Source organism: Haplochromis burtoni, unplaced genomic scaffold, assembly GCF_018398535.1.
Source record: "Haplochromis burtoni strain Fernald_Lab_line unplaced genomic scaffold, NCSU_Asbu1 Contig_32, whole genome shotgun sequence".
Lineage (NCBI taxonomy): Eukaryota > Metazoa > Chordata > Actinopteri > Cichliformes > Cichlidae > Haplochromis > Haplochromis burtoni.
In genome coordinates, this window is record NW_024582393.1 from 1055323 (window position 1) to 1082649 (window position 27327).

At 40.2% G+C, this 27327-nt stretch overlaps 1 protein-coding gene across 4 annotated transcripts; it reads right to left on the reverse strand.

Moving 5' to 3' along the window:
* Positions 1–1034: 1034 nt before the first annotated feature.
* On the reverse strand, positions 1035–26923 carry LOC102311023 (rho guanine nucleotide exchange factor 40). 4 transcript variants are annotated; one of them, XM_042219386.1, is made up of 25 exons: positions 26276–26923; positions 16898–17095; positions 14909–16457; positions 13841–14011; positions 13282–13405; positions 12310–12403; positions 11972–12058; positions 11773–11889; positions 10754–10852; positions 10516–10664; positions 8829–8967; positions 8562–8684; positions 8225–8422; positions 7417–8115; positions 7178–7329; positions 6744–6993; positions 5681–5770; positions 4716–4940; positions 3903–4073; positions 3121–3298; positions 2840–2956; positions 2518–2772; positions 1800–2038; positions 1537–1594; positions 1035–1386 (listed from the first exon to the last, which is right to left on the reverse strand). In XM_042219386.1, the coding sequence occupies exons 1-24, from the start codon at positions 26276–26278 to the stop codon at positions 1556–1558; spliced, it is 5466 nt and encodes a 1821-aa protein (XP_042075320.1). In that variant the 5' UTR covers positions 26279–26923; the 3' UTR covers positions 1035–1386; positions 1537–1555. The 4 variants fall into 4 exon arrangements, 3 of the variants coding, with proteins under 3 accessions (XP_042075320.1, XP_005918628.1, XP_042075319.1); XR_315548.3 differs by having other exon boundaries at positions 1776–2038; positions 7178–8115; positions 26276–26921; XM_005918566.3 differs by having other exon boundaries at positions 7178–8115; positions 26276–26910.
* Between the last annotated feature and the right edge of the window lie 404 nt (positions 26924–27327).

The following is a 27327-nucleotide window of genomic DNA, read 5'->3' on the forward strand; positions in this document are numbered from 1 at the left end:
CAGGTACAGAGAGACCGATTAGTTCAACAGTAAATTTCAAAAGAATTTTTATGTGTCAATACACACGAGCAACAGGGTGCTAGAAACACGGGAGAAAGGTAAATGTAATATTTATTGAGCACTGAAAAAAAAATCTTTGAATGAACATTAAAAAAAATCATGGAAAATTTTTCCACGCGATTAAATTGCTTTATTTTCATATTATGCAAATCTGTTATTCCAACATAATATACTTGAGTTGTACTAACTTAATTAATAAAGAGTCAATTTATTTGCTGTAGTTGAGCCCAACTAAATTTGACATAGTGGATCGAACCCATGCAAATTACGTTAGTCTGACAAAATACTCGAGTGTTCAACAAAGTCTAGAATCAGGTTAACATAATATTTTAAAGGATTTATAAGAAATTCTACTCCATCTATCTCTCAACTTTATCAGGGTTGATACAGTGCGGGTTACAAGGCTTGATACAGAGTTCTCTTTACATTTTTGTCCTTGACAGGTTAAACCCCAGTGGTTTTCCTGTGGTTTGAAATCTCTTGGGATCTTCTGCATTTCGAGAGTCAAGGTAACTAACCACTCTTACTAGAAACATGAAAGTATTTTGTTCAAATTACAAGTTAGACTTTTGTAAATTTAACAACCAATCAATTTCAGTTTTTTGAGTGAGGTACTCAAAACATGGTGGTGATGATGATGATGATGATGCCCTGATGGCTCATTTACTTTGTCCAGCTAATGCAAGTCTGACCTGGCAGTTAAGCTCCTAATGTCGCCACTTTGGTCACCAAATGTTTTCATATTGAGGTGTGAAAAAGGCCATGCAAAAGCAAACAGGCAACATCACTGTTTATATTGTGTATTTCAGTATGAAAGTCATGTAAAAATATCTTCAGACCGGTAATATGTGAAATTATAAAAAAAATTGTTAAAAGAAAAAGCAAAGGATTTGTTTCCAGAGGAAATTAGTTGTGCTTTGAGTACTGCTGAGGCTTCCATCATTCGTACAACATTTGGCAATAGATTTGAAAAAGACGGCATTATGTTGTGTTTTTATTTAACAATGATAAAATCCACATTTCAGAGTACACAGTAATCTCACAATGTATTATGAATAGCAAATACACATAGACACAGAGACTGCAGCTTAAGATATAAAACTAACCTAATATATAGTGCAAAAAAAGCCACGTCAGGTATTTCAAACTGACATTTATCACCATTTATAGTGAGAATACAACACACAGATGATTTCTTGACCTACGGTTTTAGTGGTGACATCAAAAGAAGCTTTATTTACAGAGTTGTATAACATTACAGTAACAGCTGGAATAAAGTGATGTCTCCTTTGGTTGCGGGCACAGACTCGCAGGCTGCTTAGACATCTGCAGAAAAATGAAGAAATGAAGAAGAAATGTAAAAATAACTGCTTCTCACAATAGAACAGTGGATTATTCACGTGCCTCCCTTTCATTAGTGTTTTATGCAACATTAAAAGATATAGGTGATGTAAAACTGCATTACTTTTACTATACCTTATATATATCTTAGCTCTCAAACATCAGTGGACTTTCCAAAAGCGGTGCTTTGTACCTGAGAGATAATAATTAAAAAGGAATATTTAAGACTGGTCACAATAGAAGATTCATTACTGACATTCAAAACCACACATGTAAGCTACAAAGCAGCTTACAAGCAGAAATGAGAGTGACTTCACTCAGTGGTGAATACATCTGTGAGTGATTTATGACCAGGTTGGTTTTAACCAAATGACCTTTTACTCAGATCCGTACTGCACCTTGCTGCAGGGCAGATTCTTGCTGTGATCTTTTGGTTTGTGCTTGGGTTTGGGTGGAACTGGTGGTTGGGTTTTTTTTGTGGTTCCTGCAAGAATGCTGGAAGCTTCAGTTGGCTGAGCAATCACTGACTCCTTAACAGTGATTACGTCCTCCACCTCTCCTCCGATAGCAGAGTGGTAGCTGTGACTGGAACTGCTGAAGCCGCTTACGCTCTCGCCTGATGACTCTGAGCTGTCCACTGAAACAAAGAAAAGTTTCTTTGTTAACATTGTACGTGCATGATTGGTTGAACTGAGGAATGATCAAAGTCTGCCATCAATTATGTCACGGGACAAGCTTCTCCCGCTACTACATAGTGGTGAGAGAAAGTTCCTAAATATAGCCAACAACTGAGGGCCAAACAGCTTTTTAGGAATTAGCTTTGCTATTGAAATACCTTTGGCTCTCTTGAAAAGAAATCTGCCCTGATCTCTGACCGTTGGCCCCATAGCTTGTAGAGGAAATTCTCTGAGGCTTGAAACACAATACCCTGATACTGTAAACCTGTTCAGGGGTCATCAGAAACACTCTCATAGCAATAGGAAGTTTTGGGGTACATCAAAGTATATACTTTCCTTCTGGTTCATTGAGAAATACCCTCTTCATTTGACTGGTCATTTGACTTTGTGTAATAAAAATGTATCACATACTTTTTACTCTGATCAAGGTTTCACTCACACAATAAATGCTGACTTCCACTCTCTTGGTCAAGATCGTCCTCCTCCAGGGCTCCTGGGGGTGACGCATATCGTCCAAGGACCCCTGCAATCACCTTCTGCTTTGGTCCACACAAGTACCCCACGGGGGAGAGGGAGCCCCGTCCAGAGGACGAGGAGGAAGAAGAGCTGCTCCTTGAACCAGCGGACTTTGGCCGCCCTCCTGGAAGCTCGTCCCGTGATGCACATGATCCCACAGAGAACAGGCCTCTGTTTTCTGACAACAAGAAAGGGTGTAAGGGTCTGAGAAGTCACAAATTTATTTAAAAACATCAAATACTCACCTCTCCCCATCAGTACATAGTCAATGGCTCGATCATTGATGGCTGCCTCACTGGGCTGAATGTCCATAAAAGGCTTGTTTCCAATACCCAGAAACACTCTCTCCTGCAAACGAACCTCTAAAAAGATAACATGTGAAACCATTTGTGTAATTTTCAAATGGTACATTCATTGACTAATTGTGCAGCTAGATATGCTGCGCTGGTTTTTTTGTTTTTTTTCTTTTATGAAATGAATCCTCCAAATGTAGTAATTGGTGTGTGTTTATATGTAGGTGCCGTACCTCTGTTGTGTATAGCCTGTTCCCAGAGTATCCGTTCCAGGTCCCTGACCCAAGCCTCCTTCACTTCACGGCTGGCTGCTTGCAGAGTGTATGTGTCCTGACTTTTCCTCTTTCTGAACCAGATCTCAAAACACAAACCGGTGTCACCGGTGTTTTGTGTCATTCCTATGTCAGAGGTCTGAATACAGAGAAAGATAATGTGTTTGTGTTAGATTATAGGTTTTTGTAAATACACCAAGCACTTTGGTACATTTGTAAAACCACAGGCAAATATCCAAGTCCTCTTGAGGAGTATCAGTGTGCCAGACAGGACTTAAAATAAAGAGCTGAGCTGTGTTAAAATAGTGACTCTTAAGTAAGGGTACTTGCAAATTTTCACAAAAGGACTGTTTTTATAAGTTGCAGCTCAAGGTTTATGGGTATATTAACGCATATTATTGAATTATTCAGAAAAACTTGTTTTTGATATACACTACTGAGTATAGTTCTATATTATGTGTCACATTGGATAAAGGTTCCGGTAAAGGCCAAGCTGGTTTGTGTGCGTTGTGAGTCTTCCCCTTCATGTATGCAAAGAGGAAATTGTCCTAAGTTATGACACCAAATGGAAAATCTGTCACTATAACAGTCATTTGCAGTTTGCAATAAGTAATTTTATAGTGACTTGTTATAAAGGGGAAGTTTCTTGAATGAACTTTCATTTGCTGTGATGAATCACAAAAAAATTCTTCATTTGAAGCACTTTGCATGCGTGCGTGTTTGTGTTTGCGCAGTACGTGTACCTTGAATGACTGTTTGTAGATGTATGTGTCATTTCCAATGTCAGTCTTCCTTGTCTTGCTAAAGAGGATGAGTTCTTGAAAAAGGAAAATGTGACGGAAACATTTCTTCTTCCTAAAAGTTACCAAAAACTCATCCTGACGAATCAGCTGCCCTTGCTCCTTTAGATTAACCTGTAGTACACAAAAGAGTTATTAAGTGTGGCTCAGTAGGGTCATTTGCAGTGCTGTACCCATCAAAAATGCAAAAAACTACATTTTAAATGTACGATCCTTTGAATAATTATCAACCTTCTAAATTCAGCTAAAGAAAAAATCAAATAAATTTAAGCAGCAAAGCAATATACTGAACCTTTTAACTACTTTTGACAGGAGAGAGGTCATCAAGTTAACAAAATAACCCACAAAATTCCTGTGAATCTTCACCCCCTCTGTCTGGGCTCTCAGATAATGGAACTCCAGACCACCACGTCCTCCACACACACACCACCTCACTTTGGATTCCTATGAATGAGGCTAATGAATTCTCCTTGTTAATCATATCCTAGCCTCTCCTATGCATGTTCTGTCTTAGCAGTGCTATTGCACAAAACCAAGAAATGATGAATGTTTCTGAGTATTTATATTGACCTGCCTGTACCTGTTTCCCTACTTTGCTGCTTAAACTCCATAGATGTTGCACAACAGCATGACAAACCAGTGTACATTCATACTATATTTTGTAATATGCATATAACACTTAAAAACTTCACATCTTGTAATCATGATAATCAAATTACTAAGAACTAAAGCTAACGCAACTAGAGTCCTTCTTACATCACAGTGGTGGATGGCGTCCATGGCCAGCAAGTTGTTGCCATGACGAAGCTGGAAGTGGATGACCTCAAGGGCTGCCTTTAGCTCAGCTATCTCTCTGATTTGTCCCGGATCGCACTCCCTCATCATGTCCTGCAGCAGCAAACTGTACTTACTAATGCGCTGCACAGGCTTCAACAGGTATGACCATAAGTCCATTTTATCCCCCAGCTTCAGCTGCTTTTGCTGGTACGAGAAAAGAGGAAACAAAGCAGTATTGTTATAAAAGGTCTGGTGAATATCTGTACAGGCTAAAAAAGGTGTATGACATGGTTAAAATCATGCGTGTGTGTGATGGGACATTGGATGAGTGAGATTAGAAGAACATTTTTTGAATAAATGCCTTTTATAATGGCAAAATCTGTCAGCTTCAGTCAGTCAGTTTCTCCACCAACATAGCTATTAAAGGAATTCTCATAAAATCCTTATTACAGGATTTGTAATAACTATATCACTCTACAAACTTTTAATGAGGTGCAGTCAACACCTTAACTAATTTAAATATGACTACATGTGTACCTCTGAATTGCATCCAGCGCTCCTGATTACATCACTTCTTGCAAGTCCCATTCAGTCCACTAGCAATACAATACAATACAATATTGCAATGTATTTGGAATTTCAGCATTGCCTTAGAGGACAGATTTGTCATCTCTTCTCCAAAACAAGACTTGAAGGGTCTACGTTTTCACACGTCTTCTGCTCTAATCACACATGAGGCATCTACTGGGCAATTTAACAAAAAAACCAAAAAAGAAATACAAAAAAGAAATAAAATGCGAAAAAAAAAAATAGCACTAGAGAGGTTCAGAGGTATACAAAGAGATGTTTTTATTCCTGAAACAACAGCGTTTTTTGATAGCATCCTACATAGCGGCTACATATCTGTGGCATCCTGGAGAGAAGGTCCACATTTGTGATCTCACCTTGAAAAAAGCCTGCCCGTGATTGATCAGGAGACTGTCAGACTGGGGCTTGTTCTTGCTGTAAAGGGCATACAAAGCAAAGCTTTCTCTCTAAAATAGAAAATAAATGCAGATGATTAGTCGGGACTCTGTGTGGAAGTATGTCACTACATCCCAAGCAGTGTACCATAATTCCAGTAAATTCTTGGAAGCTAAAGACACTGGCATACAGTCAGGACACATTTGAAAGCAACTTTATTACACATCAACTGGGAAATTACTTGGTGTTTGAAAACCGTGAGGTAGTACTAAACATTAAACAGCTGCCAAAACTTAAACCGATTGTGTCATGGAAAAACTAATGATTTAATGATTCAAGAAACAGTGTGTATACAGTGTATACATACATACATATATATATATATATATATATATATATATTAGGGGTGCAACAATAATCCTATCGATAGTGAACCGTTCGATACAGTGCTTTCGGTCTGGTACGCATATGTATGAACAATACACATTTTTTAATTTATTTTTATCAACTTTTCTTCTGAAGATGCTGTCTATGTTGAGCACTCAGTGAATATGCGTTCAACTACTCTGCCTAGGCTGCACTGTCGAGTGCAGATCCACTGAGCGCAGCGCAAGCTAGCAAGACAGAAGCTAAGCTCGTTGCAACATGGCAAATTGAACCTCCCCCACCCTCATTCAGATCTGGCGTTTGGAACTATTTTGGTTTTCATGTGACGTATGACCCTGAAGGTAAGCGCGTCATGGACTAAAGTAAAACAGTATGTTGGATGTGCTAAGCGCATTAGCTTTAGCTGTTGGCCTAGCCCCACTACACAGGGCGATTAAAATAATTTTAATAAATTGACAAATTAAAAAGGCATGAACATTTTTTGTATCGAAAAAATATCGAACCGTGACACCAAAGAATCGAACCGAACCGTGATTTTGTGTATCGTTGCACCCCTAGTATATTATATATATACATATATATATATATATATACTATATATATATATATTTTTTTTTTTTTTCTTCTTAAAGCTAGACTTTCACAAATGGCACCTACGTGACGTAGAAAGCAGCGTCCTATTCTGAAGGGTTCATTGACACAGCCCTCCAGCTCATTCAGGAAGTAATGTCGGTGGAAGTCGTGGAGCTTTTCTAAGTTACCAAAGATGCTCCCCCTCTGGCCCCTGAGATCCTGAGGGACATCTTCCCTCTCCAGCTCAGGGAAGTAGTGCTCTCGAACATAACCCAGAGCCTTCACATACTCCCTCTCTGTGGACAGTAGCTCCTCCATGATCCTCCGTACTTTCCTGTTCCACATGCAGGAAATGAAACCCAGGTGATCTCAGTTTTACATTGTGTGTGCGTGGGTAGCATGTCTTCATACGACAGTATTGCTTACTGGGGAACATTTGGGTAAAACATTTAATATAGTTTGCCATATGTTGGACAGCATCTTGCTCTAGATTACAGGTGAGGGAGAGGGTTACTTACAAAACAGTGCAGCCATTGATTTCTGTTGGTGTGAGTAATGTCTCTGGAGTCCTGACATCTTCAGGTTCCCGTCTGGAGTCTATACATCCTTCACCCTTCCCTTCATTGCTGTCTCTTGGTGATTTGCTGATCGGGTTTCCTGGCCGTAGTCTCTTGTTATGGGGAAAAGGGAGATTTTGGATGGGCTGCTGATTTTGTTCCAGTGACTGTGTCTTACTATGACAGTGCTTGTGACTCACATTTAAAGGCGAAAAGCCAGGAACGCTCGTCAGATAAGAGCAGACATGTGAGCCTTCGCTTAGAGATCGACTTAAAGGTTGGTGTGAAGGAAAATCCTCGCTCCCTTTCATTGAGCTTACATCTCTTAGATCTGTCTCACTGTGATGCTCTCTTGGCCTCAACTTGCTCTCTTGGTGGGAGTCAGTGTTTAGAGAGAAATCAGAAGTATTTTCTCCATTTTTATCAGGCATTTCTGGTAAATGCAGCTCTTTAGACTCTTTGTTTTTGCTCTCTTTGAAGTCATTGCAGTTGAGGCACACAGCACTGGTGCTAAGCTGTGGGGTTAAGGAATGCTCTGCCTCTGCTATCACACTCCCTTTCTCCTCTTTCTCCATTTCTCCATGTTCCCCTGGAGACTTTGCAGCTGTGGTCTTCTGGATCTGGTTCTTATCTATGTATTTTTTCTTCTTCTGCATCTCCTTAAGATGCTGCCTGACTTCTCGGCACTGGGCCCAAGCTGCATTCCACACTCTCATTGCTGCCGAAGCCCCTGATCCCAAGGCGCAGGCTTTAGCTTTCACAGCCTGGAAGTGAGGGGTGGAGAATTCACCACCTAATCTCTGCTCATACATTTGGAGTGTACTTAAAGTCTGAGCTGGGTAACACCCCTGCTCTACCTGCTCCAAAGAATGACTGCATTCTTTGGCCAGGGCAGATGCCTAGACAGAGAGAGTGAGTGAAAGGAAATGGAAAGTAATCAGTAAAAATGTTTACAAGGGGGAAAAGGACGTTAATAAAAATTGTCAGGAGCAATGACAAAACACAAACCTTTTCACAAAAGGCGTAAACGTGCACAAGCGCGTCCAGTTCTTTGGATCTCTGTTGTGCACGCAGCATGAAGTCTTCTACATTAGATCTGAAAGTGTTGACGAGAGTTTGAAAAACATCTCTTGCAGGGCTGCTGTCGCTGGACTCAAAAATGCCCTCTGCCTCTGCAGCTAGGATCAAGGCATTCTGCTGTTTTTCCTGTGATAAACGATGAAAATGGTAAGTGAAATCAATTTCCTTCCGCTTCTGCAGTTTACTGATATCACTGATATCAACTTTGATCAGCCAAAAGAGGGCAAGTTTTCTTATCTCTAATTTCTTTGCCGTTAGGTGATACCTTAGACTGAGTAAGGAACATGTGGAAGTGCTCCAAATCCTTTTCAGTGCAAGCCTGGGTATCATCAATTGAGTAAGAGTCCTTCAGTCTCTGTTCACCTTCTGTGCTGAACCACATCCCAGCCTACAAGACACAAAGCCCTGGTTATGCGGTTACACTTTGTACATGTGGCTACCAGCTGTGAGTTTATCATCACATAACTTTTAGATGTTTAAACACATATTGTAGATTCTAATATTGTAAACAGACTAAGATTACTAGACATACCGTGCTGATTTTGGCTTCCACCTCTCGAAGCCTGAAAAGGAACTCCAGCTGTTGGAGGGACTCGTTTGATCTCATCACCAGTGTGTGGAGCTTCTCCTCCACTTGGTTATAAAGACTTGTCACCGACTCCAAAGCGTCTCTGCAACACGAGGAGAAAACATTTAAGACTGACTGTGAGGGTGCGTTTGTCATGCAGGGAGGGAAATGGCTTTTTAATCAGCATCACGCCAGGCAGTTTTTGACAGCCATCATGTGACACTGTCCTTGTTTTATTGTTTTAATTGCAAACCCAATTCTGAAACTGTTGTTAACACTGCATAAAATGTAAATAAAAACAGAGTGCAATGATTTGCCAACCTCATATTTGACCCAGACTAGAACACAGAAAAATGTTTACTCCCAGTCTAGGAAAAAAGGCAAGGTCGTTTTGAATTTGATGGCAGCAACATGGTTCAAAAAAATTTAAGAACAGGCCATGTTTAAAACTGGGTAACATCCTCTCTTCTTTTAACAACAGTCTGTAAACATCTGGGAACATCAAACTGAGGACACCGGCTGCTGGACCTTTGGGAGAGGAATGTTGACCCATTGTTATCTGATATAAAATACTTGGTTGCACAACAGTCCTCGATCTTCTTTATCTCATTTTTCATTTACAGCATTTACATTTTTTTATTGTCTTGCTAAAATACAAAAGGCCTTCCCTGAAAAAGACTTACTTATTCTTTGTTGCTCTAATACATGTGCATATCTTTCAGCGTGGATGGTGCCTTTATAGATGTGCTGTCTCAACGTTTGCTTTTTTGTTTGTGTTAGATGGGTCACTGCTATTCAATTCAAAATGTTCAATATCCATCTCAGTTCAAACATTTCATGTTTTCTGTGTTCTCTTGCGAATAAAATATGACTTTATGAGATTTTCAAAATCACCAGATTTTTGGAATTTGTTCGTATAAAAGAAGCACGCTATAAAAAATTTCCAAACTAAAAAGTATTTTAAAACACAATAATCCTGTTTTGCTACAGCCATTTTTTACGAGTTTAGTGGTAGCTGCACATCTCTTTTTGGGCCTTTAAGTTAAGACAAATGAAATCTGTTTGCTCTTTAATTCTAGTTTAAAACCACAAATAAGATTCATGCAGTTTTTACTGGGGTGTGTTTTTTATTTTTTAACAAGGCAAAAAGCAATTAAAATAAATATGTTTAATAGTCGTTATTCTATGATTTATGGTAATATTTCATGGATAACTTACTATGCTTCCTGCTGGTAAGTAAAACAAATGAAACTAGTTGTTAATATTTAATATAAACAACATTTTGCAGCCACCCACACAGCCATGCAGCCAGCAGTTTTTTGTTTTCACTTAGCTGGAATAATTACAGTAGAGATATTCCCAGGACTGTGTAGGCATCTAAAAATGGTCATTAATTGACTTCTACCTCACATGCATGTCGTTTTTTTCCCATTAGGGAGGAGAAATCCTACATGTTATCATTCCGATTAGTAAAGTTTGGTGATACCCAGGATGGCTTCACCCATTACCCTTCCAAATGCAATGTGCACATAAATTTGCCAAGTATGGCAAGTGCAAATAAAACAGCCCTTAGATTCTCTATAGCATGTTATATAGATTAATACAAGTTAAAAAAGAAGAATATCATTCAGTGACAAATCATATCTGACACCTGTAGTCCTCAGACTGTGGAAATCTGAACTCTTCTTTCTTCATCCTGGCCAGAAAAGCCCCTCCTTCCCTTTGCAAAGTCACCAGTCTAGCATCTTCCAGCATTTCTTTCATTGAAATCCTCTGTTCTTCAATGCATTGCTGCACTTCCTGTTTTATGCAAAAAACAAAGCCAAAATGTAAGTGTGTGGTGCATACACCAATTTAATAACAATACAGTATAAATATATATATGTTACCTGAGCTGTGTCCATTTGGTTTCTGTTATCCACCCTCTTAATGGCCTTTTGCAACAAACTGTCAGCTCCTCGCAGGTCAGTCATAAATGAAACCAGCCTCTGAAATAAAACATGTTCAATTGTATTGAACTGAGGAGCTTTGTGGAAGAGGCAACACCGTGTGGAAGCAAAAGGAGACAAACTGAGTTAATTTTTTAAAAATCTGCAGACACCATTATCAGTGTGCTGCTGGTTACTTTAGATGCTTTCAACTATCCGTACAATATTACTGTAGGGTACATGACTAGGGCATCAAGTCTAATATCTCGCATTATAATAATTTTTCTATTTATATAAGAAACTTTAAGCTATCGGGAGCTTACTGATTTAAAACAAATATTGAATATGTTTTACTGTATTTACTAGTCCACATTGTGGTTAAATGCTGTATTACTTTAACATTCAATTTTCTTTAAGTATTAGATATATTAAGAAATATAAATGGTTTAAAAATAACTGTATTTAAAAAAATTTCTATAGCTGTCTACAGGCAGTTCAATTCTTTATTTTCTTCTTCTTGGGCTGGCATACTCCTCCTTCCCCTCATTTGCACACTAGTACAGTTAAATATTATGTAATTTATGGTATTGTATATGCTACACAAAGTAACTGATCTGTGTGTTAAAGCAGAATGGCTTTGGTTGAGACTCAGTGTTGAGTTTATCCGTAACCAGGATAAAATATCAGCCCCTACTTAATGTGAGCAAGTAACATTATAATAAATAATCAAATTCATCATTCAGATAAGACTTTGCCCTTTCCCATGTGACCACACCCTTCCTGCACTCAAAGTACAGCACATCAGTTATCATGCATGCTCCGGGTGGTTGGCTGGGTGGGAGCCTAATTTTAACTGTGTTGAATTATGGTTGAGCAACTTTAGTCACCAGAGACCACTCCATGGGTTTTCAGAGTGAAGTAGTTAGGATTCAATACCACCAGTAGAGCAGTTGTGTAGACTTAGCGTGTATTTTTAGTACCTGATGGAACTGCAGCCACTCGGTGTGACTGTAAGTGAAGGTACCTCCAAAATCAGAGGTTAGTTGGGAAGCTTCCACCGTCTTGTTTAGGGCTTTCATAGTGGTCACCAAATCCATCTAAGAGACAAAGGCAAACACTTTGTGAATAAGAGTTACACTTTTATACTGAATAGGGAAATGAAATGTTTTGATGTCTGACCTGCAGACCAGGCTGTTTTTCAGGACGCTGACAAGTGTCTTTATCCATCAGCATGACGATACTGTGGACAGCATGGAGAGCTTGCTCCTGAAGCAGAAAGAGAACAGGTTAGGGGAAGGCTGCTGAGGGTTATTAAGTGGTACATGTCTAAGTATCCTGCCTTTTTTTTCTCACTTACGGTAAAACCTTAATGACCACAGACCTACAGTGCAATTTGTACTGTACACAAGGCCAGTACACTATACCCCCAGGCCTGTTTTTTCCAGTAAACCAAACACTCCCCATAATCTTTGCATCAACTTTTTTCTGGCATGTGCATGCAGCATTACTGTTTTAACCTGGGCCATCAATAGAGCCTTGTAGAGGTGAAGAGGGGGAGGCTTCTTCCTGGCATTGATGACCAAAGTCATTCCCAGCTCTCGAACATCTTTCCTACGAAAACAAGTCATGTTAGAGCGCATTAGGAACCCAAATGTAGTATTTCATCACAGTGTTCATTTAGCAATAAAGACCAGATTTAAGAGCTTTTGGGCTTTAAGTAATCCACATCTCAGATTTACATTAACCTCTTCATCTGACACCCACTTACCCACATCTGACACTTAGACCTTAAACTTTTTCATAAATTCACAAAAAAAACCCAAAGAAAAAAGAAACCTCTTCTTTGTTTATCCCTATGTGAGTCTACATCAAGCAAGGCTGTTATTTCTGTCAATGCGCTGCATACCAGACTGCTGGCAGCGAGCCTGGCTGCAGACTGTTGTGGTGTGACTCTTTGCTGGGGACAGCACAAGGTCAGCTTTCTGGTAGAACAGCTTTGCATCAAAACCTTTAGTTAGTGTAAACAAATAAGCCCACTAATTTGCCCTTTACTAGACCAGTAACATGGCTAATGTTTACTGGCCACCGGTCAGTAAACATTAGCCATGTTACTGCCAAATGATCTTAAGGTGCTATATGCAGAGGTCAAATCTGTACAGTTGTAGAACTGTTGCTATACAAACTAATTACCCATAGGAGAACAGTTGGTGTGGATATGAGGTCATGCATAATATTATTCACAGCTTCCTGCTGACCACTGGAAATATTGAAAATGATATGCTGCTGCCCTCTTGTGGTAGAACCTTTTCATAACATAATAATCACAGGCGCTAAATGAAAAGCCAGCAAGTATTTTCCTCTTCTGGCACACTGAAGACATCAGCTTCCCACATGTTGCAAAGCACAAACTCCATTCTCACAGGTTTGTTAACTGCAGAAATGTTATCTTTTTTTCTCTAGAGATACATCTAAGTCTTTCAGCACTGTACCTTGGTATAGAATGTAAGTAGAGCAGTAATTCACAGATGCTTTGTGCTGACACATGAGGGGACGTCCACCCCATCCTGTCACCATGGACCTCCACAACTGCCCTGCCAGTCTTGTCCCTGCTGCCTGCAGATGGACATGATGGAGAAGATGCTTTTAATAAATCCATGAAGTGGTAAAAGTTTTCCTTATATGAATTTTCAGTCACAGGAATTCAGGGCTACATTAAATTTAACCTTTTATGTTTAACACTGAAAACTGAGGCGTCACTCGCTTCTGCTGAGCTTTTTAAGGCACATAATAATTATAACATCTGATCCATCACATCTTACAATGACACAGAAGCCACTGATGTCATCCTCTGATCAAATAAAAACTGTTTTTACCTGTTAAAATGCTAAGTCGTCACGTTGTGTGCAGTATTTGACTTCTTAGGTACAAAAAAGAAATTTGAAGCATACAGTAACATGTACTGTATGCCAGAAATGGTTATTTTGCAGTGAAAAATCACATTGCAAAATAATATATTCTCATGTCATACACTAACAAGTGCAAAATTACCTGGTAAACACACAATCCCCAGTTCAAGCAGGCCACTGATCCTCCTGAAAGCTGACTCTTGCGAGGGATGCTGAGTGTCAGAAGAGGATATACTTTCTGTCTTTAAGTTGTGGAGTTTGGTACCCGGCCCCTCTGCAGTGGACAAAGCTTCACTTCTGCTCGGCTGAGAATCTAACAAAGCAAAAAATATATTTATATATTTTGAATGTTTTATAAATGTGACAACTCAAAACATGATTTTTGGCAGCAAGCATGAAAAATGAATATATATTTTTAATTATCCATTAGACTGTTTTTTATTGAGGGACTTTATTCTAAGATCGTGCAACGCCTTCCTGTAAATTGTCAGCTTCATTTTCTGTCCAGTAACCTTTGCCCTTTTATAACAACAGCAATTAATAATTTTAGAGCCTCTTTAACATGTTTAAAGTTACACAGCTGCACAGACATTCACAGACCACTTCTAAATACTGGACATGGTCTTTATAACAAAACACAGCGGCGGTCTGACTACTAAATCTTGCTTTTACTAGTTGGCCTCCTCTTGGAGCCAACAAGGCCTCATCTGTCCTCTCTCTCTTTGCCACTTTAACAGCCCGTGACAAGCATGTCTCCAGTCAAGATCTCAACTTGCCCCTCTGAGGGCTTGCGGGCACATGCCACTGGGTGCAGAGGATAGAGAAACTGCCTTCTTGCACGTTATGCTGTCTCTCTACATTACAAGAATGCTCTGCTTTTTTTTTTCTACCCAGTGGGTTCAGGCCCTTTCTTTCACTGGGGTGCAGCATGCTATTTCCTTTCACTCCCTTGATAATAGGAATGACGTAAATGTGGCTGTACTGCCAGAGAACCCAGACAGCATTGGGAGAATCCCTAGAGGAAGATCATACTCAAACCTGATCTTTAACCTTTGAACCCTCTTTTAAAGAGCCCTCGTGAACTGTGACCTTCACTGGAGCACATTCTTTCAAAGCCCCTTTGAACATGGAGCAACCGATCATTTTAATGGCTGTGTGCACAAAATAATAACAATGTTGTTGAGTCGCATGGATGTTATCCCTCACTTACCTTTTTTTAGACACTTCTCTGTTTCCAGTTTCAGAGTTTCCTCATCAAGTTGAACTTCTTGCCTACAGTGCATTAAGTTCGTGACTGTTTCAGGGCAAATATCACTATGGCTCCTGTTGTTGAGCTTATAGAGAAGTGGCCTCCCGGTAGGAGTTTCTGAGACAGCGGACAAAGACCTCACTTTAACTTTGTGCTTGCCTGATGGTTTCACATCCTTCCCCCTCTGGTGCGACTCCAGGTCACCACCAGGGGTACCCGAGGACACATCTGATACTGGATGCATAAAAGCACAATGTCCTGATGGGTGAGAAATAAGTTTTGTCTGAACTCTCTGACTTTGGCTCAAACCAGGGGTTGATTTCAAAATTATGGGCGACTCCTTCATGAGGTTTTCCGGCTCACATTTACTAGGAAGGTGGGGCTTTAAGTTTGCTGGTGTTGGCTCATGGCAGTGTTTGCAAGGGAAGGGCTCATTACCAAACACAGGTTCCTTACAGTGGTTACAATAGTTTCCTACTTGGTCTTTTTGAGCACCAATTTTAGCCTTAGATTTTAACTCCCCATCTTCAGTCAGGCCGACCTCCTCCAAGGCAGCCAGGAGGTCTACACTCCCTTTCTCAAAAGGCACTGGATTTGTCAGTGCCGCCAGGTATGAATCTCTGTACCTGCACTTCATGTCTTCATCAGTGAGGTCCTGCTCCAGCTTCCCCTGGCTGCATGGTGTAAAACGCTCCTCTGTATACTGAAGCGTGCGTCCGCAGGGAACGCTATTCCCAAGCGGCACAGGTGGGGGTGGTCTAACAGGTTTGAACAAAACTGAATTGGTTGGATTTGGAAGCCTGTCTCTCTGTTTATCCACAAGCTCTTTCCCTTTGTCGATATCCACCAGGTCTACATAATCACCCTCAATCTCTTGATAGTTATGACTGTCCCAGGTATTAGGAGAAACCCAACCCACCGGCTTGATTAATGGTTTGGAGCAGGATTTCGGGGCCCCTCTTTTATCTTCCATTTTGACAAGTTTGGAAGAACAGGCTGCGGGTCTTAAGGATGCTGACATCCTGTCATTTGCTGAAAGAATCGTGGCTTCAACTGGTAGGGTGGAGGAGTTGAAGTGGATGGGAACTGAAATCTGCTTTGGCTCAGGGTGAGATTTCTGACAGGTGGGCATGATCTTAGGCTTGTCTAAAAACTCTGGAATTGCGATTTTGGCCCACGGCAACTTAATTACACCTTGGTCTGTGCAAAGCAAACACCGTGACAAAGGAGTTCCGTCACGTCCTTCGTTGATGTCCCGCAGCCAGTCTTCGGTGAAGATGCAGGGATAAGACGTTTCAGGGATGGGGGTCTCCTCCACTTCTCGACATCCTTCCTCCAGAAGACATTTGAGGACGATGCGTGCCGCTTGTTCCCCAAAAGGCTCCACTTGAAGATAGAAGTCTCCAGGACGCAACAGCAAGGGGTTAACGGGCGCTAACTGGATGACCGTTTTGTCATGGAGACAGAGAGGCCAGCCCTCACAGCGGAAAACCACATCAGAGTATCCAGCCTAGGAAAAAATCAAATAAGGTTTCTTACAATGCAGTTTTGTTTCTAAATTACTGTCTACTTAATTCACTGCATTGCTGTATTGATTGTTTGGTTCTGTGTTTCCTGCTTATAAGTTTGGACATCTACAGTAAATCTTCTGATCATACTGTAAAACTGAATTTACCACTGGTGTAGTTTGAGGCATTTAGATTCATGTGGGCATCTGATGCTCTGACTGAGCCTAAGTTTTCTATACAAAACAAAACAATGTCTACAGTATGCTGTAGCTTATAAATCACAATTTTTATTAATCACTTCTATACAGTGAAAAAGAGGTTTGCAGCAGCACAAGTTTGCAGGGTAGCCTTTATCACTTGGACAGTTGACACTATTTGAACCCCTCAACCTTTTAACATATGGAAGATTTCACAAAGACACAAAGATATGATTTCTACTCACACATGCTGCCTGTTGGACACTTTCCAGCACATGTTTGGAAGGAATCAGGAAGTCAAGTAAACACTGCAGAGCATCACCGTGATAACGTTCCTCAATAGTGCGAAACAGCTGGCAGAGGACGATGGGCGCTGTGGCCTCAAACGGTGGGAAGAGGGCCGACAGCACACTCTGGATGGACGAGTCCAGAGACTCTGGGTTCTGTAGGAGAAAAAGAGATGAAGGGCAGTCAGATGAAGTTTGGACGTCTACAGTAATGCAGATGTCGCTCAGTCTGTCACTGTGGATTTGATTTTTATCAAATTTTCTGGTATTTTCAGCCTTTTCACAAACGCTGCTATTTTCAGTTCCACATGTGGAAAACGAGTACACCGTGACCATGAATTACAAACTATGTCTATTTAGACACAACTTTCTTCAAATAAGGTATTTGAAAGAAAAAAGCCTCAAAAGCCAAAACAGGTCGACAACAATTGCTGTGCAAATGCCAAATTACGAGACAGATGATTTTCCAGACCTGCTCACCTTCACTGTGCTGGGTTTGAAATCAGTTTAAAAAGTTTTTGCTGTCATAAAGAAACAGATATATTATTTTTTTTTATGAGTTCACTGTTGGGTCAGTGAATTCTTATTCAGTCTACTTGGATGATTAAAGGCAAGATCAGCACAGAAGAAAGCATGAACAAGCCTGTTCAAAAGGATTTCAATTTTATTATGGAGATAATTAAGTCTGTCCTGTATGAGTATGTGCAACTTGTTTCATGTCTAGCCAGGATACACTTCCTTTGAGCTGGTATATTAGCAGCAGACCTGGGTCGGCATCTGATGTAATTGAAAATGACAAAGAAGCATATGGTTTCATAAAGATGCCACTGCATATGACACCATCTTATGTCAGAAGGTAAAGTAGCTGCCTGTGGGCAGACGTCTGCTTTTAGTAATCTTGCGAATGCTTGTATGGGCATTCTACTAGGACCAGCTGTGCCACAAGTGAAGTCCATCTAAGCACATGGAAACTATTCAGATGAAAAGATAATGTCTTCAAAGCAGTTTTGGTGCACCAACCGGGCTATAAGCCCAGTTTTGAGGTGGTGATGACTAGAGACGTGAAGCCTGTCAACATGGCTTAGTACAGGGGTCGGCAACCTGCGGCTCTTTAGTCCTTGTAGTGCGGCTCCGCGTGGTTTGGGAAAATAAATTAGAAGTAATTAGCTGAAGTGTATTTTATTTATGTTAGTTCTTTTTTAACTTGTAGTTCTAAATTGGAAGATTATTGTGATATTGAAATATAAAAATACAATTATATTCTTTTATTTTTCATCGCTCAAAATAAGCGTCACACTCGCAGAAGCCGGTGTACCCGCCAAGACTTTCAACCCGAGGTAGGCCAATTATGGACCTTCGGATTCATGTTATGTCAGCAGCTGTTCTCCACCGTGAACTGTGTTAAAAACAAACACCGCTCACGCCTCACAGACGACAGCTTACAGTCCTGCGTGAAGATGAAAGTGACTTCGTACAGCCCCGATTTGCAGACGCTGTGCGCAGAGGTTCAGGAGCAGAAGTCCCATTGTAAAGATATCACGGCAGACCCGACGATGTTTCCATGAACACGCTTTTCAGCATCTCTTTATTGACCACTTTTCACACACGGTTGCTGTACGCATACAGTCGGTGTTAAAGCTCACAGCCTGACACATACCAACACAACAGCATAGACGGCACAGACATAAAGGCGGCGAGGCGTGATTGCAGGTGCCACTGCAGAACACGCCCCGCCACACACATTAACCAGGTAAAATACATATTTAGGCAGAATTTTGCAAATATCTATTTTTAATTTTTTCAGCAGCATAGTGCTTTTTTCCCAATTATTTTTTAAAAGTCAGGTCCAGGCTCCAAAAGTCCAAAGGCGATATAAGGGTGGCGGCTCACAACAGTTTTTGTTTGCTGCATGGATCATTTTAGTTCAGAGTCTTTCCTTTTGTTATGTTTCTTTAAGAGTTCAAAATGTGTTAATTACATAAATAAAATATAATTTTCTCTGTAGCACTTGGATTTCATAAGCAACACACCTTAGTTGTTCACACAAAGTATAAAGGTAAAAAACAATATATACAGTGTTATCTTCATTTTAGATGTCAAAAAGTATTTGCGGCTCCCAGTGTTTCCGTTTGCGTGGAAACCGGGTCCAAATGGCTCTTTGGATGTGAAAGGTTGCTGACCCCTGGCTTAGTACAACAGTGTTTGGTACTGCAGATATTCTACTGTTGGTTTGATGTATAAGTACACCAGCTGCATGACAATGAATCCAGAGATGTAACATTTACATGTAGCACAATATATAAATAAAGTAAAATAAGTTTGTAAAAGAAAATACTATTATTGTATATTAAATATTAATATATTACGCTATTATTATATTATTATATACAGAGCAGCTGTATCACCTGGTCATTAACTAGAGTGCTGGACAAAAGTGAAGTTCCTCTAGCATGTGATAAAAGGTGCAGCAATGTGAACCTCTAGGAGATGAAAGAAGAAAAGTCACGTGATTGCCAAATTCTTGGGAATCATCGAGGGAACACTTTGGATACACTGACATATGCATCTGACTGAAAAATGAGAACTTCAAAAGTGAAAACCACTTGGGGAGGCTGACCGGCATTGATTTCCACATTGCTAACTTGGCTGGAAACCCCATGAAATACAATGTAATATTTTTATAGTGTCTCAAGATTATTAAATATAGTGCTCTTCACAGTCTTATCTCATGCCAGATAGAGGTGAAATGTACAATTATTCTTCTATCCTATCCTATCAAATCAATGTTTGGTAATGAAAAGGAAAGCCATAATATTCATACCGAGTTGATATTTGAATATAAGGACTTCTTTTGAATCTGCATAGATATCAGTCGCTAATCACAGCAGGTATGTTATTCACACAATCACTTGTCAGTAGCCTGCTGTGTTAATCTCCCAGCCTACAAAGGACTCTGTTTTTTAGCCCCTTCCTCATTTAGGTTGATGGCCTGACCAAGACCAGAGCGGCTCAGTGTAAACACAAGTGCAGGAGCTTCAAAGACCTCACACTGGTTTACACTGGGACCATTTGGCAGATGCAGATACTTGCGAGCAACTTGGACATAAAACATGCAAATGTCATAAAATTCCAGCTGTTTATAATCCATTTGGTATTTCAGTAAATCTTTCAACTCTGTTTAGTCTTTGCATTTACAAAACAGGATTGCACATACATAGTGAATACAAAGTGACTGAAATGTCTGTGAAATGAGCTAATGTTGATCTACTGGACTCATGACAAGATTTCTGGATGTAAATCAATACCAATATTTGACCATTCACAGTGCTCTGAGTCTATGGAGCCTTTGCATTCCCTAAGTAGAAAAGAATGCTTTTCTGATTGTGCACATCTGTCACAACAGATCACGAAATGGAGAGCAGAATACCTCTTAGGAAGGCTCTTAAATGGTAATGCATCACAGCTGTTTTAGACTGACTGCAGCCACTACTGTATTTCTGTTAGTTAACAGTAAACCTGTGGTCCTGTCTAATAAAGCACGGCTCCCTGAACTTACTTTGCAGAGTTGAGGACTTCAGGTTCTCAGGGAGGGCTTTATTTGAATTGGTGCAGTTTTGCACGTGTGCTCTTTCTTATGTAGATGATAGATTTCAGGTTATATTCCACAAATTTAATAGAGTTCATCCACTGTTGTGTAATGCGACTTTAAATCATTTCCTCACTGCAACTGAATCCTTCCAAGTCCCTTCTGTTGAATTGAGAAATAAACCTCTGTTTTTGTTAACACCAGCTAAAAAAGAAAACTTCCCTGACTGGAAGTCATCTCTATGGGTGGTTTGGCTAGCAATATTTGCATGAGAGAGACAATTTTAAGATTTACTAAGCATAGCTCAGCTGGAACCAGTTCAGACTGGCTAGCGAGTCAACTCACTTCTAGTGCTGTGTTGCTCGTACTGGTATGTGTGCCTACCAGTGCCAGAAAATGTTCTAAACAGGTCTGAACTGTGAAAGACTCATCATTAATATCTGTCAAACAAAGCAAAATGTGTCTGTGTGTGGTATTGGAAAACATTATTATTACAATAATGAAGTCATAATCGTAAGTTGCAGTCACAGCAGCATATGCTAGTATAATCTTTTTCAATATAATGATAGTTAAACAACCATCGATCCATGCATCCAAAGGTGTGGTGGGTCAAACCTCAATAGAGGGACAGCCATGCATTTTCTATGTTGCACCAACTCACTAAATTGCATTATTGAACATGCTTGTGTATCTGTTGCTTTAGTTTACATAGAAGCCAGTTTTCAGCTACACAGCTTTTAATCAACATCCTCATGTTTCGAGTTTATTTTCTACTGTCTCTTTCCTGTTTAGTACGCTCTTTGTGTCACCTTCCTGGCATCACAATAGACTCATATCTGTTCCTTCAGTCTGTTTTAAATATCCAGGCAGAGTCTCTTTCATGCATCATTATGGCATTTTTCTTTCTCTCCACCATCTATCAGTGTACAGTAACCAGCTCATATGACCATAAAGCGTCTTTGCTTTTCCACCAAGATATATTTTATTTCCAGAATCAGCCAGTGAAGGGTATTCAGTCAAGCTTAAATCCTGAACTTTCATTTTGAGATTGTTGTTTTTGGTCCGTGGCCAGCTGAAAACATTCCAACACTGCCTCTCCTGCATTTTCTAGACAAGGGGATTTCCTATCTTGTGATAATTGTCCATTGCAGCCTGCGATTTAACTCTAGAAAGAGCTTCAGTCTACAACAAAGGTCATTGTTTGACCTGAGCTGACCTAACCACATGGACAAGAGGCATTTGTTATAAAGGTTAGCTCTTTCTTTGTCTTGTCTACTGCCCCTTAGGAGTTTTTTTTTCCAGTGTTTTGTATAGAGAATAGCAAGCATTATGGCAGGTTTCACCATATTGCCTCAGGCTGGGGCTTACAAAAGTCTTGGTCGAGAACTGAGCTACTGCATAAACAACCTGTCAAGGTGAGTACTGCATTGTCATCAGCTATATGGGTCAAAAGATGTAATTGTGATGGAGATTAACCTTTACTAAACTGGCGCAGCTTTTGATGCGACATGTTGAAAGAGTTTGGTTTATGTTTTCGTTTCTGACTGTTCATCACATTTTCTTGAACTCCTCATAAGAGATCGGCCGTCACTGCACCTCCAGGGTAAACCCAAAACATAACCAAAAGTGACAGTTAAGACTGTCCAGTATTTCCTGACAACTGCCTGAATTCTGCACGTTTAGTCTTGTACCTGAGAGATGACACACCACCAACTCAGCCATGAGAAAAGACAAAAACAGCGTGGACACAGTAGGCTGAGCGCCTGTGACATGTCAACTGAAGAAATGTTGTCATGGAAAGAAAAAACACAGCACATAGTAGAGCTAAAGTGAGTCAGCTTCATATGCAGGTGTCATCTTCCTTTCTCTTTATTTCACGGTTCAAAAACAATTGCGTTTTGCAGCGTACGCTTTACTCTGACTACTTTCACATGGAACCCAAAGTAAAAACGATCTTTTGACTTCGAGCCATCATCATCAAAATGAGTGTTAGTCATGTCTTAATGAAAACCATGTTCCCAGTGTCTCTGAGCTGCTCTCCCTCCTTTTCTACTATTTCCTTCTGTCTGTTTGGTGATGAGACAGAACTGCCTCTGTGTGTGCTCTAAGCCTTTATAACTCAGCAGAGGGCTCCCACGGATAAGCCATCTTAAAGCCTTTTAAGATGAAAAATCCCACATGAGACAAAATTACTACATCGCTTTGTTTCTTCCGCTAAGAGTAATGTAGAGTCCCATAAATACACTTGTTCATTTTGTAGTTCAATAAAGAGTGTATCAGATTTCCAGTCCTTACTCATGGTGCTGTAGTATTGAACACTGGCAAGTTTCCACAGAACGTGGGAGAGCTTTCACAGATAATCCATTAATTGAACCTTAATCTGCAAATAATATAAGAATGAACAAGTCCAACAGCTTATAACTTGAAGTGTCAAAACAGCACTGCTGCAGGCCGTCATGCTGAAAATATTTGCTTATATCGTAGGACAATGAACCAAGTGTGTTTGAATCCTACGTAAATCTATGCCGTCATCTCTGCTGAAATCACAAATCCGCGTTTCAAAATCCTTATCTGATCTAAGGATAAACCTGGATGCTTTAAAGTGCGCCATATGACATAGTTTCTCTTTTTCTTTCATGCCACCACAAGATCAGACAGCACAGACTTCCCATGACCAGTAAAGACATACAGCAGTGACGGCCCTGTGTAAAAGCAAGCGAACCAAAAAATACATCTATGATTGAAAGGTTCACATAGGGACTTTTTTTCTGGCACAATGTCACCACAGCTGATTCATTCATGAACCGCTCCCATTTAACATGACTAAGCAAAACCTTCTGGATCTGAGCCTTCTTCCTGAAGCCGATCCTGGCTTCAAAATATCGAACATAAAATTCTATTTATCTAGTATTTAGACAGTGCAACACAACATACTGGCTCCCAGTGTGGAAAAGGTACTTGTACTTTTAAAAGAAGTGTTTTAAAATGTATTAAGCCATGTGACAATTTGGATTTCTATGTCTGTGAGCTTGCGTATTAGGAGTGCAGTGCAGTAACATCTGCTCATTCTTGCAAGGTAGTATGAGGGTCTTCTGCGAGTTCAAAGAAATGTAAGTCAAACAGAGGAAGTGCAATCTGTGTTTTTTTTCTGTACCGTTAACAAACTGCATTTAAAATTAATTCATGCAACTGGAAAGCCACAGATTGGGGAGGAAATGGCAATGTTGCAAAAACAAACTTTTCTAGAGACAATGCCTGATGAAAGCTGGCCTGCAAACAGCCGAGGCACTGACATTTTTCCTTGAACACTTGGCTGGGGCTCTGTTTTGGAAATACAAGTGCAAAGCCTCTGTTGCATCTGACCCACTTTTGTGATACAGAGATGATAGACACACTGAAAATTCAGTCCACAGCTTCACGACAACTCTCAGAGCCTTGACGTGAAGCAAAATGAAATCTGTTTGGATCATACAGTTCCAAATGGCAGATGTCTGTGATTATCCATAATTTCTTCATAAATCAAATGAGTTCATTTTCCAAGTCAGCCTCAGCAGAGACTTGGCAAAAATTAAAATCAAGTTGAGCAGTGTGCAGTATTAGCTAAATTAAAAGGGGGGAGTGACCCAGGAAATCCAAGTCCAGTTTTCTGCCAATCAATCAAAATCTGGACACTCGCATCGCATTTCCACAGGGTTTGAGATGATGTACATGCTTGTGGCACTCTGATAAATCAGCACTTTTGAGTATCCTGAAAATCTGAAAGTTGTGGATATATTATATAGACTTAAACGCCTGGAGCAGAGCCAGTAACTTGTGGTTGTTTATTTTGCCAAACCAACAGTGAATAAACACCAAATTCTGCAGTTTCCTGTAGGTTTATGGAACATTGCAATGAGCATCATTCATTGCACTGTTATATTTTAATAGCCCACAACGGAACTATTTCCTTCCAGTATAAATGCCCTCGTGAGTATTTGATCGTTTTAACTCCCCCAAAATAAAAAGAACCATAAGGACTCAGATAAATCAATTGTCTCTACCAGCACAGCAACGGCAGACAACTAAAGCAACTATATTGATAAAATATTTAGTGAAAAGAGGCATAATTCTTTTTCTCTTGTGAAAGCTAAACCTGTCATTGTTTGCTTATTCTTGTTAGCTACTCTTCTGCAACTGTTACTGTTTCGTAGAAAGTCTGCTCACCTGCTGCCTCTAAATATGTTTTATAAGACGAGAGCAAGTCCAAAGCTCAAGTGGAACTCTCATCTGCACTTTCATAATTTGCATATATTTTAAATACAATTTTATCACTTCAACTGACAATTGAAAATATTGTCTGTCCCGCAGTAGGTAACTGTGTTTACTGTACACTAAAGGAACACATAACACATGATTCTGTGAGGCCTCAAGAGGAAAGTTCTTGACCTTGATAGTTAATAAGTGACTCTTGGTTGTGCTTTTCATGAGTAACTAAATGCAAATACATTGCACACCAGCATGCCACGAGTTGGGCTTTTGTAATATTGTAGAGAGTTTAAACACAGTAGGTCTTGCACAGTGCAGCAGTTTAATAAGTGAGACTCTGCAGGCTCATGGCATCAGTCAGGCATTAAGTAAAACAAACAGTTACGTCTTTGAAAGCTGGTCAAACTAGCGCTGCAGTGAAGTGGGGGCAAAGTACAGTGGTGGCTGCCATTCGCAGTCAAGTTTGTACTTCTTTAAACATCCTTCCTTCCTGCTGTAAAGCTATCACTTAAGCTTGGACAGATGTTATGGGTCAGACTGATTCCCATGTAAGAAATAAAAGTATATTCCATAAATATAAAGGATAAATGTGAGACTGACTAAATATATTCCAGTTTACCAAAAATAAAAGCCATGCTCCAAGCAAGCATTTAGGGATTTTTCTTTCCTTTTTTAAAAACAAATTTAATAGCAGCAGCAATACGTAAATAAAAGTTTAAAGAAACCACATCCTCCCACAAATCCACCATCAGTGTTCCCCATCTTGCGGCTTACTCATCGTAATTAATTACATTCTGTTGTGACTGGGATTAGATTAGTCCCCTCCTATCTTTAAAAGCTCTACGGTTTGAACTTTTTAAAGAGCCGACCGCTGAACTGGAGAATTCCATTTTGTGCGCATGCAAAGCAGTAAAATAATTTATACATCGAAACACTCTCCACTCACTCAAGTATGTGTGCCGTCCGCATCAATTAAGTCCGAATCAAAGGACTTAAGGATGCGAGACAAACGACAATGCGCCTCTCTCTGTCACTCTCTCTTTGTTGGTGTGCACACACTTAAAAAGCTTGAGATGCTGCTGGCTGTTGATGTGAAACGGTCCCACCAACTGTGCTCGGGATTACAAAAAGCTTTGGAGAGAGCACTCACATTGGGTTTTGTACTCCCTTTGTGTGTTACAAAGATAAAGTTTCATAAAAGACGAGAGCAAAAAGTGTGCATCATTACCGTGCACAGAACTCTCCAACTAGAAAACAAAAGTTGAAAGAAGGTAAAATGATGCCCTGCGTGTAAACCAATGTATCAGGCTTCCAGTAGCCCACACACACACACACACACACGTACACATAGCTGGCAAAGTCACAGAAAGAAATTCACTTGTTCACTTGTCCAGACCAGAAATCAGACTCTGAGTTACTGGGTCAGTGGAGCAGTTTAAATCTTAAACCAGAAAGTAACAATGGATAATAAGGATACCCGGGAGGGAAACTTGGTGTTACTTTACCATGTTTGCAGGAGCTTCTCCTCTACAAAGCAGAAGGTTTTGTCATTTTTTGGCCCCGGTAATCCTCTCCAGACAGCCTCCTTTGGCTTTGTGCAGAAGAACTTGCCATGTTTAGTTCATCAGCAGTAGAAGTTGGCTGAAGTACATCCACATGACAGTGAGTTGCCCTGTTTCAAAAGTAAGTAAAGTCAGTTCCATTCTTCGCAGACCTTCCCCAAGTCTGAGTGTGTGGCACAGAGAGAGACGCAAATTGTCGAGCTGCCCGTTGATTCTTTTTCTCTTCTTTTAAGTCTGTTTCGCTTCTACGGCCACTCTGAGTGTTTGGGAGTGAGACAGAGAAAGAGAGAGAGATCGAAGTAGAGGGTGTCTGTGAGGGGGTGGAGAAAAGCATTCCCTTTCAGAGGAAAACCCCCTCGAGGCTATTCAGAGTTTCTTTGCTCTTTCTCAAACGCTTTTTTCTCTTTTTTCACACAACCAAGCACACCCACAGACACAATGTGTCACAAACGGAGACACAAAGCGTTCAGGAAAACATTTACTGAATGTACAGTATCTGCTAATGAATTTTAAAGTTCGAGCCATCCCACTTCCTACTCTGTCATGCACATAAACATACGCACAGATACTAGCACACTTTTATGACCCAGAATCAGAGAGCTGCAGAAATCCAGCCCCCTTGTCTTTGGCCCCTTCCTTTCTATTTTAACCACTGGGAGCTTTTAGGAGACTAAGTCTGTCTTTCACCTTTCTTCTGTCCCTCCCTGACTTACACTGTCTCCTCCAGGCTTTCTCATTTCCTTTCTTCCTCAATTGTCTTCTGTCAGACTGCCCAGTGTTTAACCCATATCAAAGGAAAATGGAGAGCAGGAGGGATTCTCTGCAGAGGTCCAAACCAAGAAGCAGCAGGCATGTGAAGGGTTCGGTTATACTTCTGCTTTAGGTCTGAGGAATGTAATACTACACCCTCTGCACTACATTATACATCTGGAATCAGAAGATGTATTCTGTCTGAAACTCTGGACCTTCTGTTGGACTGAGAAATGTCTTGAGGA